At 38.8% G+C, this 26971-nt stretch overlaps 1 protein-coding gene across 5 annotated transcripts in view; it reads left to right on the top strand.

The window, feature by feature from the left end:
* The window catches only part of LOC101894034 (uncharacterized), a 74788-nt gene that overhangs the window by 40071 nt on the left and 7746 nt on the right, over positions 1-26971 (top strand). For 3 of the 5 annotated variants that reach the window (XM_059121251.1, XM_059121250.1, XM_059121249.1), the window contains exons 4-7: positions 20438-21309; positions 21374-23401; positions 24175-24986; positions 25062-25851. In XM_059121251.1, coding sequence (XP_058977234.1) covers positions 20593-21309; positions 21374-23401; positions 24175-24986; positions 25062-25851 — 4347 coding nt within the window. In that variant the 5' untranslated portion in view covers positions 20438-20592. The remainder of the gene's footprint in view (positions 1-20437; positions 21310-21373; positions 23402-24174; positions 24987-25061; positions 25852-26971) is intronic. The other 2 variants (XM_059121252.1, XM_059121253.1) reach the window with 2 other exon arrangements.

Here is a 26971-nt window from a genome sequence, read left to right as displayed (position 1 = left end):
CGGAATTAGAATCAAATTTTAGAATAAGTTTAGATTTGTTTGAATTGGTAACCTTTGGCACATTTTATGGCCTTCAAACGGCCAATGAAACCGTCACACGTTGCCCATTCTCGGCGAAGCGCTTGCTTGAGTTGATCGACACTTTGGTATTTTTAGTGCCAACCTTGCTTTCCAAAATACTCCAGACACAATAGTACAACGGATTGTTATCCGGAGATTTTGTAACCATTCTTGGTTGGCGCGAGCTGAGTCCTGTTGAAATGACCAAGGTCTGCGGGCAAAATGTTTACATGCCCAAGGCTTTAATACACCCTCCAGAATATTTTCGCGATAATATTCGGCATTTATTCTGATGCCACGGTAGATTAATACGAGCGGAGAGCGATCATCGACTGTTATGGCGGCCCACACCATCACCATGGCCGGCGCTTGAGTTCTGGTGGCCAACCGAAGGTGCACATTTTCAACTGACCTTTTTGGCAAGTAATTTTTTCTGTAATTCTTTCTGTGGCGGTGTAAGTTCTTGCACTTTTTGGAATTTCAATGACTTTACCCCGAGCTCATTTTTCATTTTTTTGCCGAATGGGATATTGCGATATGTTCAGCTCACGTCGGGCTACCAGTATCACGGTAACGAGGGATGGTACGAGACACAAAAGATTTATTTAGATTTAAATGCTGGAATGCTCTAACGATAGCCACTTGCGGTTTTCCAGCCAAATATAAAGAAATCACACTATCACGCTTGAATTCCGAACGAATAACTTTTTTTCTGGAAAATTCTCACCAAAATGCTTTTGTACGCTTGTAAACAATATAATAAGCTGTCACTGGAATAATTTTAACAGCTGTCGGACGAGTGACTTAGAAATGACAGCAGTCTGAAGTTGGTTGCAGTTTTTTCATCACATCCTGTATGTATTAATAATGATAAGAGACTCTCTCGCCCTGTCAAATTAATGGAAAATGAAAATTATGAGAGAATACGTGTTGGTGTGCTTTGTTTATACTTTTTCGTTCAAGACTGCTCATAGCTTGTCCATTGCTATGAGTGTGTAAGAGGGCGCCATTTGCCCCCATTTTTATTGTTTTCTCTTAAACTTGCCTTTACGTTTCCGGACACAGAAACACACTCTTAGTAAAACGATTCAAATATGGTAAAAGTAATAGATTCTTACCCGTTCTGGTACAAAACTACTTCTTGACATTTCCAAATTATTTTGTCATCCTTTACCAATTGATCTGTCCGAAATGTGATGAAAAACTAATTACCTCTCAAGTTCTTCCCCTACGCACCTGCCATTCAACATTCGACAACTGACCTCGTATTGCACATGTTTAACCTAGTTTCAGCATGGCATCGTCGTCATCGCCATCATCATCAGCACCAGCATCGTCAAAGTTCCAACTTATCTAGAAACGCTCTGCCATTGATGAGATAATTTGCCAAAGCATTTTGACATTCTGATGCCGTTGAGAATTCTCAAATGTGTTGAAGTCAATTTGTAGCGAAGTATTTTCACAGCATGTGGTGTGAGTATATGTGTGTGTGTATGTTTGGTGGTATATCGTTGTTCGAAACAATTAAAGAAGGCAGGCAACAAAATTGAATTATTAAACTAGACACCAAATGGAAGCGTGGCACAATATGGGGTACAGTAGTTGTGCCAACAGTGGCGAGATGACAGTAGCAATAATTGAAATAAAAGAGGTTTTCCCTAAGATGTCCAATTTATCAGAAGTAATATATGAGATGATGAAAAATGATGAAAACCCGGACTTTCTTAGTATGTCGATTAATTTCTTTGTTATTTAATTTTCTCATTTTTTAATAAAATACACTTATTTGGGTACAACAAGTAAAAAAGCTATAAGTTCGGCCGGGCCGAACTTTGAATACCCGTGAATACCATGAAAATAAAATTACAGGGGGAGATGAAAAAACTGCAACCAACTTCAGACTGCTGTCATTTCTAAGCCACTCGTCCGACAGCTGTTAAAATTATTTCAGTGACAGCTCAGCACTCGGCACATTTTTGGTGAGAATTTTCCAGAAAAAAATGTTATTCTTTATGTAATTCAAGCGTGATGGTGTGATTTCTTTATATTTGGCTGGAAAAGCACTCCAGCATTTAAATGTGAATAAACGATAAAAAAAAATCTTTTGGGTCTCGTACCATCGCTCGTTACCGTGATACTGGTAGCGTAGCCCGACGTCAAGGAAGTGGACGGAAAAACAGCAACATCAGCAGAAATGGTTCGAAAAGTAAAGAAGCGACTTGATCCCGTGTCGCAGTGACCGAAAAATTGCTCATGAGCTGAACATATCGCAATATTCCATTCGGCAAATATTAAAAAATGAGCTCGGGATAAAGCCATTAAAATTCCAAAAAGTGCAAGAACTTACACCGCAACAGAAAGAAAATAGACCTAAAAGAGCTAAAGAGTTGCTTTGCTTGGCCGATAGTGGTGAATTAGAAAACATTCGTTGTCCAGCAGTTTGTAAACAAGCTAAATGATCGTGTTTACTTGCCAGCTAAAAATGTACACCTTCGGTTGGCCACCAGAACTCAAGCGCCGGCCATGGTGATGGTGTTGGCAGCCATAACAGCTGATGGTCGCTCTCCGCTCGTATTAATCGACCGTGGCATTAGAATAAATGCCGAATATTATCGGGAAAATATTCTGGAGGGTGTATTAAAGCCTAGGGTACGCAAAAATTGTGGCCGCAGACATTGGACATTCCAACAGGACTCAGCATCGCATCGCACTCAGCAAGCGCCACCCAAGAACGGTTACAAAATGAGGTTCCTCGCTTCGTTTCCAGCGCAAAATGACCACCAAAATCTCCGGATACAAATCCGTTGAACTATTGTGCCGGAGTGTTTTGGAAAACAAGGTTGGAACGAAAAAATACCAAAGTGACGATCACCTCAAGCAAGCGCTTCGCCGGGAATGGGCCAAAATACCGGAGAGCAACATTCGGGCAGCGTGTGACGGTTTCATTGGCCGTATGAAGGCCATAATTCGTGCCAAAGATGACCAATTCGAAGAAATCTAAACTTGTTCTAAAAAATGTATGCTATTTCTGACATTTTTTGCTTTCATTCAATAACGTTTAAAAAAATGTGCAAATTATGGCTATTGACTTTGTTGCAGATTTTTTTTATCTCACTCTGCATTTGTCTGTGGCCTCATAAAAGGTATATAGTCTTATTAAATATAAAATCGATTTAACATTAGGCCACATTATCGTACGAATGGTACAGCTGAATCTGAACAAATACTACAGCTGCTGTTACTGGCAACCACTGTTCTCTGCTTAGAATTCACCTTCACAGCATTAGTTGCAACCCCAACCGACTCACAAATATCTCAAAATAATGTTAATGTCAGTTGTAATTTTTTAATGACCACCACCTTAACTACCAACCAACCAACCAACCATGTGATGATAGAGTATTGATGACGAACATTAACGAGGCATCCCGATATCTCACCCTGCAATGCAATGCAATTCAATGCAACGCACTGAGTGTTGAGTGCCATGAAATTGACACTCAATATTATTTTAAATGTTTTTGCATATTTCACAGCTTGTTTACAGCACCTCATCGCAACCAAACGAAACAAAAAAAAAAAAACAAAAACTAAATTGCAATTGATGTTGTCATCATCATCATCATCATCCTCGTCGCCATCAACAACGTCGTGGTGTTGGTTGGTTGGTCGGTTGGATGATTGCCTGCCTATAGAGAATATTTAAACGAAACAACTCAATTAACCTCGACCTTCGCCAAGAGGCTTGAATAGTAAGTGAGTGATAATGACGTTGACGCCATAGTCACTGTCATTGCTGTTGTTGCTGGCAGTAAACTGCATTGGCAACAATTGAATTGCAGGCAAAAAAAAAAAAAACAACAAAAAAAGCAAACGAGTGAACATGGCCAATATGACATCATATTGGATGGCCTGAACTCTTTAAAATTCTTCACAAAATAAATTTTCCATGACAATGCAGTTCTTGCAGGCACCAAATAAAGCCAGGGTTACCGAAAATGTATGTTGCCATTAACTCAAGGCCAGCCAATTTCAGCGATTTTCAGGTTCAATATTCAACAAAAACAACAGCAAATACATCAATATTCTGTGGGTAACTTCTTTGGCCGATAAAAAAAAATGCACAACAATTCATAATTCGTTTTTTTTTTTTTTTTGTTTATTAAAGTGTAATTAATTATGAATTAAATGCACGCACAAGCATGGCGAACAAACATTTGGCCAACTACCACCAATAGTTATAATGAAGCATTCCCCTCTCTCTCTCTCTCTCTCTCTCTCTCTCTCTCTCTCTCTTTCCCACTTCTTGGTCATAACGTCCGCCAGCCATCCATGCAATTCTAAGCCAAAGTCGCCAAAGCCATTTGCGCACATGCGTAACCATTGTCAATGCTAAACGAAGAGCCAAACAACAAAAAAACCCACCAACAACTAAATCGCCTAACATTGATCATGGCTCTTGGAAGCGACAACAAGAAACTGTCATCGTGTGTCGGCCACATGTAATGCCAAGACCAAAAGCCAAACAAAACAACACACCTGCAGCAGGCAAAGCAACACTCACGTAATAACGACAACCATAAGCGGGTCTTTCTCCCTGCCCCTTGTTGGCACAACAAAAACCAGTATTTGCTTTTCTTGGCCTTACCATAACCAGACAACTGGCTGCCACAGCCAACCATGGAGATCTTGCAATTTACTGCTGCTGCTGCTGCACATGGTTGTTGTTGCCATTGTTGCTGTGATCCAGTCTCGTTTTCATTTCAAGAACCAGGTCAAGGTTATCTACCGCCCCAATATGTAGAAACGTCTTAAAGCATTGTGGTTTTTTGTTTTGTAAGAGAGTATATGTGTGTGAGAGAGTTTGATTTTATTGCCAATAGCAAACAACCGGCCGACCGACAGTCTCTCCATCCAGCCAACAGCCTCGCTCATGTTGGATGCCTTCAACCAAAGTCAATGTTTAAAGTCATGCCAACAACAACAACAAAAAGTGACGTTTTAAACTTGGCTTATTGTCATAGCCATAGTCTAGCGCCATAAAGTTAAGATCAAACATGTTGTTCTTGACGGCATGGCTATGTTGGTTGGCTTTTTGTTGGCTGCTGGCTGCTCGTTATTGTGTGTTTTGTTTGATAGGCAACATGTTGATCATGGACTGTGAGTAAATTACAATAAAATGTGTTTTTTATGTTGTTGTTTTGTCGATTTACACAAAAACGTCATTCTCATGAATCATAGATCAAGAGAAATGAGATTTTTTGTAAGAGAGATGTGATTGAAAAGAGAATGAGAGGGTGGTATTTGGAGTGTACGTGAAAAAATTACATGGAAGAGTGTTTTCTTTGGAAAATAAAGGAAATAGAAAAAATATAAAAAGTGGAGAAATTATTATTGGAACCATAACTGAATCTGAAACATTTGTAAAGGATAGTAGATTTGGAGACCTAATTTCCTCGTAAATTGACGATGTAGATGATCATTTTGAAATGTGTATATAGAACGGCATATCCTCTGATGTTTGATATTCTTGGTCTGTTCCAGAACTGCAAGAATGTAAAAGTTGTTACTACGATAACCAATTTTCCCCTTATGGTATCGAAAACAATTTGCAAAACTAGTAGATTCTTGCAGGTTCTGGAACAGGTCATGTAATAGTATAATTTAAATTCTCGTTGAAATTTGTCTGTATTTAAAATAATAATGCTAGGTTTTGGGAGTGTCTTCAGATACATTAGCACAGATTTGCTCATTGTCTCTTGCGAGAGGAGCTTGCTTGCAAGCGAGAGTGCCCGAAGAGTACGAGTTTCATACGAAAGTTTACTCTTCACTTTTTTGTTTTATGTGGGAACACTCCCCAGTCACGCATGTTTGAAAAAAATAGATTGACAGTTGAATTGCTCGAAATAGAGTAAGAGTACACTCCAAGGGTGGAATCGAGCGGAAAACTTATGCTGTTTGGTTTGCTGATCACAGCAAACCAACTGTGATGTTGCAGCGAATTTTGTTTGTGTCTGGGAGGAGGGTAATCATGTTTAAAATCAAAGAAAAAATAGAACAAGCATAGGGACTGTTGGATTTTGAGTACAAAAACGACAAAAGCAACAACACTATTAATGCTTTGTTAGTACAAATTGGCAATAATGCTCTTTAACTTGTCGGTATAACAAAAATTAAAAGAATGCTCGGCAAGAATATAATCAGCATGATTTCGAGCAAATTTGCTCCCACTTTAAGACGAGCAAAACGTGCTCGTTCTTACTTGAACGACATCAAAAAATAGAATAAAATAGGGAACTGCCAGAAGTATCATTTACTCGAATTTGAGCGCGTATTTTGGAGATTTAGAAAAAAATATGTCCCTATTTTGTTATGGGCTTAATATATCAGCCCCAATTTCGGGTCCTTAGAATGTCTTTAAATCGATGTCCTAAATTCCAAAAAGTGCAAGAGCTTACACCGCTACAGAAAGCAAATAGATAAAAAAGAGTTGCTTCGCTTGGCCGAAAGTGGTGAGCTGCCGAATTTGGTTTTGCTCCGATGAAATAACATTCGTTGTCCAGCAGTTTGTAAACAAACAAAATGTTCGTGTTTACTTGCCAAAGAGGTCAGCTGAAAATTTGCAACTTCGGTTGGCCACCAGAACTCAAGCGCCGGCCATGGTGATGGTGTGGGCCGCCATAACAGCCGATGGTCGCTCTCCGCTCGTATTAAATGCCAAATATTATAGCCAAAATATTCTGGAGGGTGTATTAAAGCTTTGGGCACGCAAACATTTTGGTTGCAGATCTTGGACATTCCAACAGGACTCAGCATGCGCCACCCAAGAATGGTTATAAAAGGAGGTTGCTCGCTTCATTTCCAGCCCACAATGGCCACCAAAATCTCCGGATACCAATCCGTTGGACTATTGTGTCTGGAGTATTTTGAAAAGCAACGTTGGCACTAAAAAATACCAAAATGTCGATCACATCAAACAAGCGCTTCGCTTGGTCCAAAATACCGCAGAGCAACATTAGGGCAGCGTGAGACGGTTTCTTTGACCGTTTAAAGGCCACAATTCATGCCAAAGAAATTTTAATGCTATTTCTAAATTTTTTTGATTTCATTTAATAAAATTAAAAAAAAAAATAAAAATTATGGCGTTTGACTTTGTTGCAGTTTTTTATCTCATATGGCTTTTAGTTCGATACCTCTGAAACCGTCTACTTATTTTTTTGTATTTTGCGTTTCCGATCAAGTTAATACTTTTGCTAGAGTAAAATGATGTATTTTTTATGTGAAAAAATTTTCTATCACCTTAATAGTGCATAGAAAATAAAGGAAGTCCTTTTCCCCTTTCCAAAAATTATTTTTAATTTCCTACAAATTAAGAAAAACATTAGCTCTAACTTCACAATGCAATTAAATATAATGGCTTATGACCATAACACAACTAACTTTGGCAAAGGTCTGCCTCTCTCTCTCTCGCTCGCTGGCTCCCTTGGGGTTATATTTTATGTGTATTTTTGTTTTTGTTATAACACTTAATTTGTCATCAAGGCAAAGTCTGAAACGTCAACAAGATACATGGTCATATGAATTGTGTAGAAATGGTAGAAGTATATTTATATGTGTGTGAATGTTTGTATGTATGCCGACAACTAACGACACGTCACAACTATCACATCATTGTTGACGCCAACGTGGCCATAACCATTACACCCACACACACACATAAAAGACATTCCTACATATATTTCATTGAGAGTGGTAGCAACAACTAAAATAAGGCGGGTAAAAGACTACCACTACACACATTAGGCCTCCGGTTCTAGCCAAACACTTGTTGGCCCTTTTCTGTGAGTTGGTTTGGGCGTTTGGCTATGGTGATGATGATAATTTTCATCATTGTCGTCGTCGTTGATGGTGATAATATTTTGTTTGTGGGTTAATAGGCAACATGTGTGCGCGGAGGGTTTGCAACAGCTACAAATCTTCAAAAACAAACGAAAATTTACCATAACAAAAAACCAACAGTCCACAATTCATTCATCTAAGTGTTTGCTCAGTGTCTCTCACTTGTTCTCACTGCGTGTAAATCTACTCTTTGTTTGTCTCTGACTGGTTAACAACAAATCCTGAGGCAACATTTGTATTCTTCTTGGTTTGCCATTGTTGTTATTTGTTTTATTTTCAAATATCCTTCTTCGGCAAATATAAATAAATGAGAATGTGGTAGTGTAAGCACACATATACATACACATATTCTTGTGTTGTTTGTGAATTTTGTAAAAATGTGAATGCCTCCCACTGCTTCTCCTCATGTGTGGCTTTGATGATAGTATAACGTCACCAACAAAAGCTATTACATTGGCGCTCTCAGACTAATATACATTTATGCTCTTATATCCCAACCGCAAATGCAAATACAAACAATAACAACAATGAGAGCAAATAATGGTGGTAGCTGAAATAGCACTTAATTTAGCCCATACACATATAAGAATTGGCAATTCAAGAAAATAGAATATCTGCGGATTTGAAACATGTAAAAAATTGAGGAATCTACTCTGAGATACCCTATCAGAGATTAGACAAAAATGATGCCTGTGAGATCCGAGACAATAAAGAAGTAACAGTTAACACGAGAACCCTTAATAATTTCACAAAATTAAAAAAAAAGAAAAATTAAAAACTCGTGAGAACCCATTTGGTATTTTGCCCTAAAATTTAAAAGCTGTACAGCAAAATCCGTCACCATATAACTCTTTTGTATGGTGGTGTAATGTTGGACCAATTTGAGAAAATTTCCTCCGATATAATTAATATTTTCGAGAAAAAATTGTGAGGTACGCAAGTCAAATGGGTGATTTATGCTCTGGAAAAGAACGCTTCATATTTTGTTACGTTTTAAGACTAACGCCATCTACATGGAGACATAAAAAACTGTAACAAAGTCAAACGCCATACTTTTTACATTTTTTTTAATTTCTTGAATGAATGCAAAAAATGTCGGAACTAGCATCAAATTTTAGAATACGTTTAGATTTGTTCGAATTGGTCACCTTTGGCACGAATTATGGCCTTCAAACGGCCAATGAAATCATCACTCGCTGCCCGAATATTGCTCTGCAGTATTTTGGCCCATTCCCGGCGAAGCGCTTGCTTTCCAAATACTCCAGACACAATAGTCCAAGGGATTGATATCCGGAGATTTTGGTGGCCATTGTGCGCTGGAAATGAAGCGAGGAACCTCATTTTTTAACCATTCTTGGGTGGCGAGTGCGATGGTGCTGAGTCCTGTTGGAAAGTCCAAGGTCTGCGGCCAAAAGGTTGGTGTGCCCAAGGCTTTAATACACCCTTCAGAATATTTTCTCGATAATAATCGGCATTTATTTTGATGCCACGGTCGATTAATACGAGCGGAAAGCGACCATCGGCTGTTATGGCGGCCCACACCATCACCTTGGCCGGCGCTTGAGTTCTGGTGGCCAACCACAGGTACACATTTTAAGCTCACCTCTTTGGCAGGTAAACACGATCATTTTGTTTGTTTACAAACTGCTGGACAACGAATGAGCTATCATCGGAGAAAACGAAATTCAGCAGCTCACCTTTTTCGGCCAAGCGAAGCAACTCTTTAGCTTTTTGAGTTTATTTCCTTTCTTTTGCGGTGTAAGTTCTTGCACTTTTTGGAATTTTAATGGTTTTATCCTGAGCTCATTTTTCAATATTTGTCGAATGAAATATTGCGATATGTTCAGCTCACGAGCCACTTTTCGGCCACTGCGACGCGAGTTTCGATCAAGTCGCTTCTTTACTTTTCGAACCATTTCTGCTGGTGTTGCTGTTTTTTTTTTTTCGTCCACTGCCTTGACGTCGGGCTACGCTACCAGTATCACAGTAACGTGCGATGGAACGAGACGCAAAAGATTTATTCACATTTAAATGCTGGAGTGCTCCACCGATAGCCACTTATGGTTTTCCAGCTAAATATAGTGAAATCACACTATCACGCCTGAATTCCATCACGAATAAGCTTTTTCTTCTGGAAAATGCTCACCAAAATGCTTTTGTACGCTTGTAAACAATATAATGACCTGTCACTGGAATAATTTCAACAGCTGCCTGACGGGTGTTTCAGAAATGACAGCAGTGTGACAATACCCAACCTTGATTTCAGCCAGATTTGTTCCATGGGTACATAAAAGTCAGTTCAAACCTCAACAGATCTATTGTTTCATTTTGAGCTGTCCAAAGACTTTTTTTCTCCAAGAATTCAATTTAATTTTGGGCTAATGAGCATTGACTTTTCTACCGCTTCCAATACTCCTGGCACCTCTCAAAATCACAATTTATTGTATTTTATTAATTCTCAAAAAAATTACATAACTTCAATATTTGGTATAAAAGCAGTTAAGCTAAAGCCAATTTCAAAAATATCTAAGCTTGACCTAAATCTCGGCACATTTATTTTCAATTCCATTGGTGATAGCCTTAGGTTTGGATGTCAAGATCGACATGATTACATGGCTCGTTGATCAATGAGACAGACGTATGAGTTATATTAATTTTATTTGAAAATGCCGTAGAACTTCCCTCTCTCTCTCTCGTCCATCAAACAAGGCTAAACAATTGCTTTTTGTTGTTGCACTGGAAATAGCACAGCAAAATTGCATTTCCATGAAAAAAGATTTGTATCGTCAATGAAAATTGATTTTAACAGATGTTGTTGACAATGAAATGCAATTGTTTCACACATATGGTGAGGTATGGCGAGGTATGGTTGGTCATTCGACCGATCGATTCGATTGAGCGGCCAATCGATCGATGATTACTTTGCTAGAATTTGTAATCATTTGTTTACACTTTTTAGGCACAAACACATACATATATGCTACTGCGAAACTGCGAAAAACTCTCAAAATTCAATTGCATTGTAAAAGCAAAGCATGCCTGCCGCCACAGTATTTAGATGGGAGAGATAGGGTGGTGTTTGAGGGAAATCAGTTCTAGCAAAAGTGGTGATCATTTCTATTTTTTTTTTTTTCACTTTTTTTCTATTGGTGCATTATTTCGTGGTCAAACAGTCGGCAACATCTGTTGCCTGTTGGCTGGCCCCTTAGCCTAAGAATTGTATTCTCTGTAATTGTTGTATTCTCTGTAACAATTGCTGTTGTTGTTGTGTGGTGACATTGCATTTTCTGTTTTTATTGCTGGTGCTATTGCTGTTGCTGCTTCTACTGCGGCTACTGCCAGTGCTTTGCTTGTTGCCATTCGGCTTTGTCATTTCAATACTATTCGTATTAAATGCCGCCACCTCAAGTTTTGCTATGTTTAGATCCAATCAGGGTTATTTGCTTGTTTTGTCGATTACCTGATGGTCAACTTTGAAAGATGATAAATTGCAAAAAATAAAAAAAAAATAAAACATAAAACTAAGGGGGTTAGAGGGAGAGTGTGTGTGTTTTTGGTTAGTTATGGGAGACGGGACAAAAAACAATGCTTGAGGAAATGTTTATGAGGGTATTTTGGAAGAATTTCAGCCCTAGTTCCCCAACGTCATTCTTATACCAAAAATCTGTATTGAAAATGTGATATATCGGTCCACGTTTTGTTATAGCCGCCATGTAACAGTACCTCCCGATATTCGGTATTTTGGAGATTTTTGCCACATTTTCCACCGATTTGTCTAAAAATTGATATTTGTTGGTCATAATGGTCAATTCTAGCCCAGGTGGCGGAACATAGTATGTGTAGACCCACGTTTTCTTATAGCCCCCACATAATGGTACCTCCTGATATTCAGTATTTTGATGATTTTTGCCACATTTTCCAACGGATTTGTCTAAAAATTTGTATTTGTAGTTCATAATAGGTTCAAGCTCCGGCGGTAGAACATTGAAAATTTAGATCCACGTTTTTCTATAGCCCATATATTACGATACCCACCAATACTCTTTTTTTAATAATACTAGTCACATGTACCAACGAAATTGTTTCAAATTTGAAATTTAAGAGGATTTGATAAACGACAATCCTTGAAGTTTAAATTTGTCTATGAAGGCTCCCGGTTTGGTATGGCCCTTATACAACGGCCTCTACCTCTTTTTTTTTTTTTTTTTTTTTGGAAAAGTTTGACAGCATTATCCAAACGGTCTTACTGGTATTATTACAAATACTTTTATATAAAAATGTTTTCTTTACCCAAGGTGTAGGACATTAAAGCTAAATGTTTTTTTACTTATTTATATATAGACTATTTGATTTTTTTTTTATTTTATTTCTTAGTTAAATCATTTATTTATAAAGTATTTTAATTATCTTTATTTTTATGTTCTATTTTTTATTCAATTTTTTTTTATTTATTTTAGTTATTTTATTTATCGCAAATATTTTTTTATTTATTTTTTGTTGCCCAGTGTAATTGCCTACTATCGTCTCAATGGCCATCTTCACTTTCGTTAAGGTTTTCTTTTTGCCCAATTTTTCCAGTAACTTAATAACGTATCCGTCTGTTTCCATTTCATTCTCCAACATCAAAGAATATTCAAGCATTACATTGCTCTTTAATGTGAAACTCTCTACTCAGTATTTGAGAGCAAACACTCTCTCACATTCAACTAACACAAAAATTTTCCACACTCACTCAATATATCTATGCGAAAGAAAGCTTGCCAAAATAATCACATCAAAAAAGATAAAAACAACAACATATCAATGATATTTAACCCAACAACAACACATATCTATCTAAAAAAAACATAGAAGAGATTAAGAGCAACACTGTTACAAGCAATGTTACAGTAACCCCAAGTAATTCTCTTTCACTCTCTTCTCTTATGTATGCATCATCTCTTTGTGGAGGATGCATGTCGTCATCTGTTAATGCCACCACTGGCTGACTGCCGCCTATGTATTGGTGTTAATGTTGGCCCCCCAATGTTGTCCTGTGTTGTGGCTTCATCGTTGGACAATGTTAAACTCAGTTATTGCTGAGCGACAAGAGTGTTAAGTTGTGCCAACGCATTTGGGACCAAAGAAAGTGAAGAAAAGCATTTATTTTTCAAGAAAATCACACCAAAAAAAAAAACAAAATCTAATCAAAAAAAAAAAAAAAATGCAAATAGACCAAAAGCAATAACAACGACAACAACAGCAAGAAGTATATAGCAAAAAAATGAGAGTATGTCTGCCAGAACAACAGGAGTGGGAGGAGATAATGCATGAGGCAAGAGAAGACAAATTGTTGTTTTTATGAAACAAAAACAGCAACAGTCGTCGTTGCCGTTGTCGTTTCCGTCGAAGTTAAGTCGTTTCAATGAAACGTGTCGGGTTGTCTTCTATGAGATTTAAAAATTAAATGATGTAAGGTGTAACAGTCATTGCATATGTCAAAGGATGCTAACACTCTCACACACACACACACCCAATTTTAAACAATCTAATCTCTAGGTAAAGAAACAAAAAATGTTGAATTAAAGACGGAGAAGCCGTTCGGTAACTTGGCTTGAGTTTTTGTATTTTTAACATGACAAGTCCTTTGTGTTCGTTTTTTTTTTCGTCTTCTTCTCCTTCTGTGGTATGATGTCGGTAAATGCTAAGTGCTAACAAAGCTATTTGAGTGAGTGTTCTTCGGTGTGTGTTTGTATGTGTGTTATTGCTGTTGTTGTTGGCATGAAGCAACTGCCTTGAGTAGGTAGGTGGCTGTTTGGTTATTCCTCAAAGGTTTTATTTGTGGTCTCTCGTTTTTTTTATTTTCTGTGTTTAGCTTGTGGTCTTCTGATGTCACAAACAAGAGCATTTGTTTTAATATTAGCTACTAAGTCGGAAACGAACTTTAAGGTAAACAATATGTTTGTTGTTGCTGTGAAACAGATAAAGTGCACACCCGCACTTACAGACTCGAAGATGTACTCATACCATTAGCCCAAGGCAAATAAGAAGTGTTTCATTCAAAGAAGACTTGGCTTATTAATTATAAAATGAAATCAACTAAATTTGTGAAGGGCAGGGAAAGGTATTTAAAACGGATTTAAAACATAAGACTTTTTTAAAAAGTTAAAAAAATAGAATTTAGGAAAAATCGTATACATACATGGGTTTTGGAGAAAAAAGCCTGACTGTAATATCCTCTCTATTAGCTCAACTGACATTAAATTGTGAAATTATGAAACACATTTCGATATTTATGAAAATGTTTTAGTTAACGGGTTCCTGATCAGTTCCCTGTGGCGAATTAAAATCTATAGGGCCGACGAAATGAGTGGACGATGACTTGTTCGATTCTGTCAATCCTAGATCTAACTCCAGGTTCGAATATTCGGTACTTTCTCGGGCTGTAACCAAAGACCTTCTTGGAGTGAATGGAGTCTTTTGGCAGGGCAATTAAATATGTGTAGCGTATTGTGCGGACCTGTATCATACGATGGTCACATGTTTCGCACATCTTAGTCAATTTGTGACCAATACGAATTGAGACGACCATCTATAACGTAATGTCGAGAACGACATTTATACTGTAATTGTTGATGTCATCTGTGACTGCATCAGTGTGAATGTCAGGCTCTGTACAGCCTACAGATCATGTATGTCCTTCCTGTCACGCCTGGGTGGGGGAGTTTTATACACCATATAATGGTTTGGATGACTCTCCCGATAACACCAAAACAGGTACTGCGACGAAAGCATATAGGTATGCTGAAGTACGGGAGGGACCTTTGCTCCTCCCGTCACATTTCGCAGGGTTGCATTATGACAGGCCTGGATGTTTTTCTACTGCGAAGCATTTGCAGTCGCAGACTAGGTAGGGGTCCCATAGCTGACAAGAGACCGACCTATCCCTATCTATCTAGACATGTTCGTATATTATGTGGTTATTGTTGTTGTAGTAGCTCTTGCCATACTATATTTTATTAGCTGATTCTGCCAAAAATTCTTACTCCAACTGAAAAAGAAATGCTGAGTCCATTACGACATTGGGATTAGTTGGATAAGTTTGGCTTGGCAATTACCTTGACCTGTGCCACGAGTTTAGCATACGTTCAGCAGAGAGTCAATTCGAGAATCCATGTAGCTCTAGATGTGGCTAGGACCCTTTCATATGAGGCACAAATTCGGTGGGAAATAGTGGCTAAGAAATTCTAAATACCGATAATGAGCACGAACAGTAATATGGGGACTTCAGGTAAATCAAAGTCGCTATAGGCCATTTTCGATAAATGAAAAGCTGACAAAAATTATTTGAAATAGTATTTTTCCTTCCCAATCGCTTTCGCGTCGATTTATGCTCTGCTCCAGAACCTGCAAGAATTCAGAAGAATCTAGGATTGTCGTTTTAGCATATTTGTTGTTTCTGGAACAGATGAATACAAAAACAGGTCCTTTTTATTCTCGATACCAACATATGCCTATATTGATTTCAACAAAATCTAAAACTATAAAAATATATTTAATAAAGGTATCAACATTTGTTGTATTTTAAATCCCGCAAATAATTAATAATATACTCACATAAAAACCCACACTCATAAGTATGAAGTACAGGAAAAAAATAGCAACAACAAGTCTTCGAGCTATGCCATTTTCCAACCACTCACTTCTCTTTGCTTCTTGTTGTTCTTAAGTTCTTTTTTCCTTCAACTCTAGGCACCATAATGCTCGAGGACTACTTCTTGGCAAATGTTGCAAATTCAAGTGTCAAAAAAAAAGAAAATGGAAATGAGAAATATAACTGATTCAGGGCTTACCTGCTGTTCAGCGATTGGTGCTTAAGCAAGAAAACTGAGCGCTTATTACAACAATTCCCCTCAAAAAAAGGAAAACTTTTCATCAGCAAATATATTTTAAAGTGTTTTATTTTCGGTTCAAGGGGATTTCGTTTTAATAACTTGCAAAGAAATGATTTTGGCTTATATTTTCGGTTAAAAGAAAAGAAATTATTACCCCCCAAAAATATAACAACCATACAATGGGTCTTTCAATATTTATCTGGTTTTCAGAAGAATTGCAAAAAGAAAATGTAAAATGTAATGGCAAAGAACTCGTATTGCTGTGTTGCAGTCCTTCTCTCTTTCTTTCGGTTTTTTCTGTTTTTTCCCCATTTTTTTGAGAATTGTAATTTTATTCTTTCTTAAGGGTGAAAGTACTTTGACTCTGTGTGTGTGTGTTTGACCTTAACCCAAAGCCTCAAACATTTGTTTTTGTGGGATGGCTGGTTGGTTGGTTGGTTGGATGGATGATGGTATATGTCGTATGATGCCATGTAAATGGCAATGCCATGGGGCGTATGATTAACCGAAAAATGTGCATAAGGGTAATTAAGGGGGGTGGCGTATGATTGATAAGAATTGGTCTCATTGTACGAATATAATCATGGTACAATAAAAAGGTAAAGGTACCAGATTTTTACAATATTTTCTAAGTCTGCCCGACTTCGGCCAGTTTTGTCTATGATTTTAGTGTTTTAAAAATCAAAACAAAAAATATTTCAAATCAGAGTCTAGACACATTCAAATCAAATCATTTTTCGCCTTTTTATCTCATTTAAAAAATGAGCGAGAGGGCATACCCTGATGACGGTAGCCGTTCTACCTCATCATCATCATGAATGTAATATGTTATTATTCATTTAAAGCAATTCAACTTGGATTAATCAGGATATGACATTGAAATCCTGCTCTGTTGAAGTTTTAAAAAAAAAATGAAATTCTTTTAATTTTTTGTTCCAAATACATATTTCCCTCCCCTTAATTACCGTAATTATGTTTGTAACTGCCCCCTAGCCTCCTGCCAAATTACCTTTTTATTGCCTTGAACATTAATGGCGTTTTGAGAACTTTTTTGCTTTTCCGAACAAATTATATCTCTTTTCCTCATCAATTTTCTTTGGAAAAGAAGGGGGAAAATACTTTTCCTTATTTTTCGTTGTTGTTTTTTTTTTTTTCAAAGAAAACGAAAAAATTTCCTCTTTTGAATAAATATCTCATTCGTCATTGTGTTAAGCATCTGTCGTCAATGCTATGGTAATTGGAAGATATTCAAAAGCATTGTCTGTCGCCTGGATTGGCAGAGAGTGAATCCGTACATGTATGTGTGTGTGTGTGAGGTAGGGTAAGGTTGCTTGGCTGGCTGATTTTGGCTTATTTAAGTGGGCTGCTGTGCTTCTGTGTTATGACAACGGCAACGACGACGACGACAAATGGGTGTGTGTGTGGTGTGTGGTGTTCGCGTCAAGAGAACAACATTGACCCAGAAAAAGAAAGCGAGACAAATAAACAAAACCCTCAACTGGCGAATATTTTAAGTTGAAAATTTGTTTTTAAATGTCACCAGCATCCTAAAATGTGCCAACAACATTAACAACAACAACTTGTATGCCATTTAAGTAGTATAGACTCATTGTTTTGATATCCTTCAAAGAAAATTACATGAATTTAAATTAACATTTTGTAAAAAAAAGTTAATCAGGAAGGTAGGGAAGTATCTGAATGAGTTGTCTATTTTTTTAAAGTTTGTGGAAAAATGAGAATTTCTTTAAAATCTCTAAAATGGATATTAACTTCCATTCCGACAGCTTTGCAACCTTTAGCTGTCGAAATAAAAGTAAATATCCATTTTAGAGCTTAAAAAATTCTCGTTTTTCCACATAATTTTAAAAAATAGAAAACTCATTCAGATACCTCCCCACCTTTCACCACCACACTTCTTTTAATAAATGAAAATATCCCTAAATGAACATGTGGTAATTTTGGGATATATACCACACATATGTCCATCTTATTCATAGTTCATTACACCAGTTCCAAAAAGTACGCCCGCTACTTTGTCAGTGAAAAGTACACCTTAAAATTTTAGATTCGTGAAAACAGTTCATTTCAGGGCTTTTTATTACTCACAATTTTGAATTTGGGAAACAATTTTATTGAAAACATCATATATCGTACTTAATTTTCAGACTTTCGGACAGAATGGGAACATGTTCACCTTTTACCCCAAAAAGTCTTCAAGAACTTTCATTTTTAAGTCTACCTAGAAGGATATGAGTCAAACTCATGTACAATGGACCCACAACTAATTTTTCTGTCCAAAACTGGCTCAACATCTCCATTCATGTACCCTAGAAACCAACAATGACCTCAATATTAATTTTCAGAATTTCAACTCTATTCCTTCACCCTTCACAACTTAGTAACATTTAGCACGCATATCCAAAACAATCTATAGCTCTCCATCCTAGACACCAAAAGTGAACCAAAATTATTACCATTTAGTACTTTACAATCAATTAAAGTCCAATTCCCAACCTAAGATACTAAGAGAGACCTCAATATCAAATTTGGGGATTTCAGCTGTGTATTTTTTCCAAATCGTAGTTCCATTTAGTACAATTATAGGACGCATATCCCAAAACCAGCTCCTACTCTCAACCACAGACACCAACAGAGACTTCTATATCAAATTTCGGGATTCCAGCTCAGTGCATTCATTCAACACCATATTTAATAACATTTAGTACTTTTAGTACAATTTTAGTGCACATTTGTAAAACTGTTCCAAATCTCAATCCTAGACACCAACAGTAATCGCAACATAAAAGCTCATGATTTCAACTCTATCCCTTCACCCAATACTAAATTTTCGTCAATTTAACGTTTCATTCAGCTCCACTTCCAAGTCTCACCACAGACACCAACAGTGACATCTATATCAAATTTCTGGATTTTAGCCCTATTCCTTCATTCAATAGGAAATGTCGTACAATTTAGTACTTTTCGTACAATTATAATACACGTCTCCTAAACCCCCTCCATATTTCAATTCAATATCAAATTTGAGGATCCCTTCACCCAATACAAAATTTAGTACCATTTAGTACTTTTTATACAAATATGGGAAAACCACATCCATATGTCCAGTCTACATGAAAAATGACCCTAATACCGAATTTCGTGTTTTAAGCACCATATGTTCACCTAATACCAAATTGTACCAAATATAATAGTATTTAGTACTTTCCGTGCACTTGTAGTACGCATTCTTCATCTCCACTTTCAAGTCTCAAAGTCTAATAAAAACCTTAACTAAATATCTAATTTCAGAACAATATCTCTATCCCTTCACCCAATACCCAATTTAGTACCATTTAATAATTATTTCCCATTTGCAAACTGAGCTCCAAATCTCAACCACAGACACCAACAGTGACATCTATATACAATTTCTGGATTTTAGCTCTATTCATTCATCTAATACCAAATTTAGTACTGTTTAGTACTTTTCGTACAACTATAGTACACATTCCCAAAACCACCTTCATATCTCAATTCCAAATACCCAATACAAAATTTAGTACCATTTAGTACTTTTCGTACAAATGTAGAACATATTTTCCGAACCACTGCCTAATCTTAAACACAAATACAGTCGATAATCTAAATATCAAATTTTCAGAATATTATCTCTATCCCTTCGGCCAATACCAATAGTACCATTTAGTACTTTTGGTACAAATATAGGACGCATGTCCGAAATACACCTTCACATGTCCAGTCTACACATAAACAATGACTCTAATACCAAATTACATATTTTAAGGGCTATCTGTTCACCCAATACCAATATGTATGGTACTATTTAGAACTTTTCGTGCTGCTGTAGTACTCATTTCTAAAACCACTTCCTTATCTCCAAACAAACACCAACAGGGACCTAATTAAAATTTTTATAAATTCCATTAATTAGTACCATTTAGTCCCATTTGGTGCAGTTCGCGCACTTAGTACCACTTTACAAAACGACCTTCATAAAGCAAACTTACTTTCCAACCTTGATTCTCATACCAGATTTTAAGTTTTTAGTTCTATCCGTTCACATAATACCAAATGGTACCATATTAAAAGTTTAGTGCAATTTTAGAACTTTTCGTAACCTTAAAGTTAGAATTCCCAAAAAACCCTTTGGTACATCTATCCTGCAGTCTATCAGTGGCTTTCATTCAAAATTTCAGAATTCTAGCTCATTATTAAATTTTGTTACTTTTCGTACCCTTTTGTTTTGAACTTCCAAAAACCCAGCCACGCCTACGCAACAAAACTGGTCCTCGTGCAAAATTACAAGAATCTAGCCTTACCCGTTTCGTCTGGGCATTGATTCTCAGCAAGTTATTTCACTACACTTGTATATACCTATATATATATTTCACTTTTTTCTCGAGTGTAAAACTTAATTTTCCTCATATCCAAGCAACCTTTGGCTAAACAATTCAAAGAAATTGTATTCTAGCAGTTAGAAGACAGCTTCGAAAATCTGACTTACTTCCTTTGAAATTGAAAGAATTGCGAAAAAGAACTTCCCCACTAATCTCCCCTCTTCGTTTCCTTCTATCTCATTGCAGATCATTTTTTACAAGTCCACTTTAAGCGGAACAATAGAAAAACCACGGGTCCAATAACCGCACAAAGCGAACACCAAAAAAAAAACAACAAAAAAAATCTTTTTGATTTTTCCTTCATCCCCCAAAAATCGCTTTTGTTTATGTTTTGACACGCAATGGAATTGCCTTCCATGGTTCAGAGATCTGGCGACACCCTTATCGTACGCAGTGTAGTCAGTGGCAATCAATTGTATGCGGACCAACAACACAACTCGATTGGACCAGAAGTTTTAAACAATATGAATACCTCAACAGCAACAACAAACAACAACAACAATAATAATAACGGAAGTTCCGCTGCCAATGGTGGTGTTGGTGGTGGTCTACAAGTGAATCCCTCCATTTCCAGTAGCCTGATAATGGAACAAATCGAACGTTTGAAACGTTCGCAAGAGGCGGCCCAACAAATCATGCAACAACAACTGCAACAGCAGCAGCAACAACAACAGGCCCAACAAAATGCCGCCATGGAACTGAAGGAAGAAGGCTTGCCGCAGTGCAAAATCAAGCGTAACTACAGCTGCAGCTATTGCACCTATTTCACACAGAATCCTCGCTATCACTTGACCCACTTGAGGGACGTCCATGGCGAGAAGATAGTCATTAATAAGTGTAAACTATGCCTCTATGCCTCGCGACACTATCAGAAGCTGGTGCGGCACATGAAAATGGTGCACGGCTGTACGGAGGGAGTGACCAGTGGTCATGGCCAGGCACGTGGAAAACGTGGCATGAATCGTGATCGAAAACGTAAGCTGGAGGATAGCATGGCCCAGGCGGGATCGGCGGGTGCCATCAAGCTAATGAATCTCGAGGCATTTAATGCGGAACAGGTAAGGTTTCTTTTTTCTTTCGAATTACTTTTTAGGCATTTATTCAACTCCCCTCCTTTTACAGCTCAAGGCCGACATGGAACAGAAACTAAATCGCGACTTGGATTTATTCACACAACAGCAACAACAACTGCAACACGAAGAACAACAAAAATCACAGCAACAACAGCTGAGCATAACGGCAGCTAATGCCTTTTTCGCCGCTGCCGCCTATGAACATCAGCTGCGGGCCCAACGCGATATGGCCGAAAAAGATGCCCTCCGTAAAAACGACCATTCCAATTATGAGCGCCGCGAATCAACCTCACCGCCAGCACCCAATGAGGTGACATCTGATGAAAATTACAACAATGCATCCCATGCACAACAAAAATCCTACGACTACAACCCCTCCTCCTCCTCAACCTCTGCCCTTAATTCCAATGCCACAGCGGGCAACCAGCAGGAATCGAAAATTCAAATGCCCCCACAAAGGCTCAGCTATGAATTGACTCCCTCTCCGTCGGGCAGTAACTCCTCACCGCCGCCGGCGGGACAAAGCACAAGTGGCAGCACCACCCCTCTCAGTGTCATGTTACCCACAGATGAGCCCTCCAATAATCGCCTGCTAAAATGCAGTCTCTGCGATTTCACCACGCTGTATCGCAACAATCTGCTCGAGCATGAAATCGAAGATCACTGCGATGCCAAATTCTATCGCTGCGAGAAATGCTCTTACGTAACGCACATCAAGGCCCGCTTTAGCAAACATGTCAAATACCATTCGATGCCCATGATCAAGTGTGTGACCTGTGACTTCCGCACTCCCTACAAATGGAACTTGGATCGCCACATGAAGAATCATGGTGGGGCGGGACCATTCCGCTGTGCAGCCTGTGATTTCACGGCCGACATCAAGCAATCGCTGACGGTGCATGAAATGAATCATCATGTGCCGCCCGTGGGTCATGCGGCCGGCATGACTTTGGCCCGAAGACGTAACAAAGTGGGAGGCACCGATTTGAGTGAAGATTTCTTTAGTGATTCTGCCGAAATGTTGGAGGACCACTTCAACAACAACAACATGGATGACTACGACGAAATGCTAATGACAGCCGGACCCGTTGAGGGTGTTTACGAATCGAAACGTTTGCGTTATGAGGAGGATGAACCCACAGATCTATCACAAAAAGGCGGGTCCTCCGATACTTCATCGGTGCACAATCAGGCAGTGTCCACAAAAGCTAAGAAACCATTGCCCAATCTAATACCCATCTCCAAGGAGGGGGAGAATATTTTGAATCTCAGTTCGGACATGGTGGCTGGGGGAAGGTATTTCAATGAAAAACCAACGGGTGGGGATACAGGCGCCACAGCCGCCGCTTCCCAATTGTCACCCACCACAACCATAGCCTCCTCTTCGGCTGCCAGCGGCAAGAGTCTGCTGGCCCGTAAATCCGGTTCATTTTTTGATAAAATCAAATTCTCCACCACCACCAATGAGAACCTTATCTGCCCCTGTGGTCACATGGCCAAATGCCTTTCCGAATCGATTATTCATCGCAAATCCTGTACCTTCGGCCATGATGACATCGATCTGGATGACGAGGATCATGATGAGGATGGTGAAGAGGGCCGTTTGGAAATTGATTTCAATGAAGATGATGAATGTGACAAACAGTCCCAGTCGGCTCTCAATCTAAGCGTAACTGGATCGACACGCTGCCAACATTGTCGCCATCGTTGTAAATCCTCGGCTGATCTGTTAAATCATTTGAAAATCTGTTCAGAGGCCAATAGTCGTTGTGGCGATTCGTTGTCAGGGGAAAGTAGTATTGGCGGTGGTGGTAGTGGCCGTCTAATGATGGGTGATGGGGATCACCAGCAACAGTCGCATCATCCCATGGAGAATCGTGTTTTTGTTTGGAATAAAATACCTCGCAATCAAGGTTCGGAGGGTTCGCAAAGTTTCGACGGCAGTCGGGGAATGCATCCAAATGCCCACGGAAATAATGGTGGAGGTTCGGGCAGTATGGGCCCCGGAGGTATCCTGAGTGCCAACAATGATGAGAATAGTTATTATGGTGTCGAAACCGCTCCAGGCTATGGGGAGGTAAGTTTGAATTTGATTGTAAGGGTAGCATTTTAAAAGGGTTTAAAAAATGAGGAATATTTAAAATTTTTACTAAACAATGTTCAGTACAAAATTTAGTACCATTTAGTACTTTTAGCACATTTTTAGTTCGAATTTTTAAAAAACAAAACATGTGGCATATCTTTCCTACACCCCATAAGATAACCTTATTCCAAATTTCAGAGTTCTAGCTCTACCACTTGGTACTTTTAGTTCGAATTCCTAAAACTCCCCATTTTATACCTACACATCTACATTTTCAAGATTCTAGCTTGAGACGTTTCGTCTGGGCATTGATGAATCTGTCAATCAAACACGTATCGAATCATTTTCTAAATAAATGTTTCGAAATGTTCGCAATGTTCACTAAAATAGCTCAGGAACCAACACACATACAGAGACCTTTTGTTCATAAAAACCTTGGCATTGACCTCCCCTTTCATATGAAGTTTGCAGAATTTAATCCTGGTTTACAAATTCCAGAAAACATCTATTACTAACACAATAAGTTGCATTGTGTTAGTAATGGATGTTCTTTGGAACCTGTGGACCGGAATGCGATTCTACAATTTTCATATGAAACGTGACGTCAATACCAAGGTTTTTATGTACAAATGGTCATAAATTTCAATTTCTTTCAATGTTTAAAATAAAACTTTTTAAAAAAATTAATTATAAAACATTTTCAAAAAAAATACCCATCCCCCCTTTACACTGTGCCAAATGAAATTTGAAACTTTCACTGTTTCCAGGTAACTAAAAAGATGACACCCGAAGAAGAGGCAGCCAATTCATCGCTAAAGAAAGTCTACAAATGTCCGCACTGCTCGTTTTGGGCCTCCACGGCATCCCGCTTCCATGTACACATTGTCGGCCATCTGAATAAGAAACCGTTCGAATGTTCCCTGTGCTCGTATCGTTCCAATTGGCGTTGGGACATTACCAAGCACATACGCCTAAAGACCATACGCGATCCCAGCCATAAAAATGCCCGTGTCCTGATGAACGATGAGACAGGGCGTAGGAATTACACCAAATATAATAAATATATTACCCTGATGAAGGTAACCGAGGAGGATGGCGATCCGAAGCTAATGAAATCTGGTGAAATGACACCAAATCAGGTGGCTTCGCTGGCCTTCATCAATGATTACAATCAGAAACAGCAGCAGCAACAACAACAGGGTTCTGTTGCCTCATCCGGCTCCACATCTTTGAGCAACATTTTAAATGGTGTACGGGAAGATATTACCCTAGAGCCAATACCATCGAAAAATTCCCTAGGAATGGTTGGCGATGACAATATGGCCGATAACTTTATACGTTTGCCGCTCTTGGCCTCAATGATGAATGCCGCCATGGCCCAGCAACAACATCAGAAGGGGCAACAGGCCAACACGGATCATGAAAATGCCACATTGATTACACCCTCGGTAACCATATCGGCCGTTAAGAAGAATCCACAAACATCGTCCTCATCTTTCAAGCCAAGCGATGAAATCATTTTGGAAGTGCGGCCGGACAGCAGTGAGAAGAACTATAAGTGTCGTAAATGTAACTTTAGGTGAGTCCAGGGGAATCTCTCTCAAAATGTATTCTCTTAACTCAAATTTCTCTCTCTCTGTCTCTCCCACTCCAGACACATGAACCGTGATGCCGTTTTGGCCCACGTCAAGGTACATTTCCCCGATCCCAATGCCCCCATTGTAACAGCCACTGCTACAACATCGCCCAACAAATCCAGCCAACTGCAGGCCACGGGACCCCTACAAATCACGGCAAATTCGAATTTGTATATGAACAAAGTATTGGCTGCCATGTGTCTGACACAGCAGCCCAACAGCTCGGCCAATGCCCAGGCTCAATTGTCCAATCTGGTCGCAGCCGGTCTTCTCGATCAGTCGGGCAATTCCGCGCTTAGCGGTCTGGCACTGGCCTTGGCCGGCAAGAGTCCCCTCAAAGCATCACAGCTAAATGCCGCTACTGCTGCCGCTAATATCATTGAGCACGGTGAGCAGAAAGCGATTCTAAATGACCAGGCAAGTGCCGAGAACACTATGACGTCGCCAAATCAATTAACACTAGTTAAGGCGCTTCAACACAATTCACAACAACAACAACAGTTACAAGCGACGTCGTCGTTGTCGTCTACATCAAATTGTGGTTATGGGCCGGCGACGGCAAAGAGTCCCTCATCCTCATCTTCATTGCAAAATCTATTAACATCGCCCAGGGGCGGCAGACAGAGTAGTAACACAGCCAGTCTGGATGGTGGTTTAAATGACACAACAATGGTTATGGGTTCATCCAAAACAACAACAACCACCGCCACCACAAATACAACGGCAACAACACTCACAAACAAGCCTGGCACAATGGCTATAACTGCGACAGCAAATCCACCTCCTCCTCCCTCACCACAAGCAATTGTAACTACTACTAGTACTCCTATATCTTCTCCATGTACTTTCAATCTAACACAGGCTGCAATGCCAACAACGCCGCCGCCACCACCGCCACCTCCCTTTGGCTCTTCCGCCTCCACCTTAAACAGCAAACATTTTGGTGATGGTCATCATTTCACGGAGTCGGATCTTTTAACTGCCGCTACGGCAAGTGGTTGCGGCGTTGGCGGCTTGTTGGCCTCCAATGGTGTTGTGGGTTTGCAAGATCTAATGATGGTGGTTATGGGTGCTTCATCTGATCATCATTTGCCAAATGTCGGAATCAAGTCATCATTATCATTGTCGTCCAATCCGAATCCGATTCAAACGAATCAAAATCAAAATTCTTCCACCTCCAATTCGTCTTCAGCTACTTCTATTCAAAATCATACCTCCTCATCCTCCCCCAGTAACAGTAATAATACAAATAATGCTAGTAATAATAATTTGGGTCATGTGTCCTCTGGTAATGGTTCAAATAATACTCATAACAATAACAACAACAATAATAGTGGTAATGGTGGTAACGGTAACGGTAACAACAACAATAACAATAATTTATTAACGCACGAAACAGCAACGGGCGATCGACGCGATCCATCGCCATATCGTTGTGGTCATTGTCATCAAGTATCCAATTGGAAACATGTCATACAGGTATATTTCTAAAAAAAAACCCAAAAGAAAAAAAATCCCCATTTTATTCTAAATTTGTGTGTTAGTGTGTGAGTGTGCGTGTGATGAATGCTTTTTTTAAGTGGTGTGAGTGTGTGTGTATTTTTGTCAAAGAGGTCGAGTAATAATTAGAATGAGGGGAACTCAATAGGAATAATAAGGATATATATAGCGTTTAGAATATGCGATTTGTATTTTTTCGTTTTTTTTTTCGTAAGTTTGTCATTCCGTTTGTAACACCTCGAAATATACATTTTAAACCCCACAAATTATATATATTCTTGATCAACATAAAATTCTATGTCGATTTATCAATGTCCGTCCATCTCCGTCCATATCCGTCTGTGGAAATCACTCTAGCTTCCGAACGAAATGAAGTAGGTTGATAAAATTTTACTCAAATGTGTATTATGTCTGCAGGACCTTTGGT

This window comes from Musca domestica, unplaced genomic scaffold, assembly GCF_030504385.1.
Source record: "Musca domestica strain aabys unplaced genomic scaffold, Musca_domestica.polishedcontigs.V.1.1 19, whole genome shotgun sequence".
Lineage (NCBI taxonomy): Eukaryota > Metazoa > Arthropoda > Insecta > Diptera > Muscidae > Musca > Musca domestica.
Note: the sequence above shows the minus strand (reverse complement) of the source record. Positions and strands in the feature narration are given on the sequence as shown.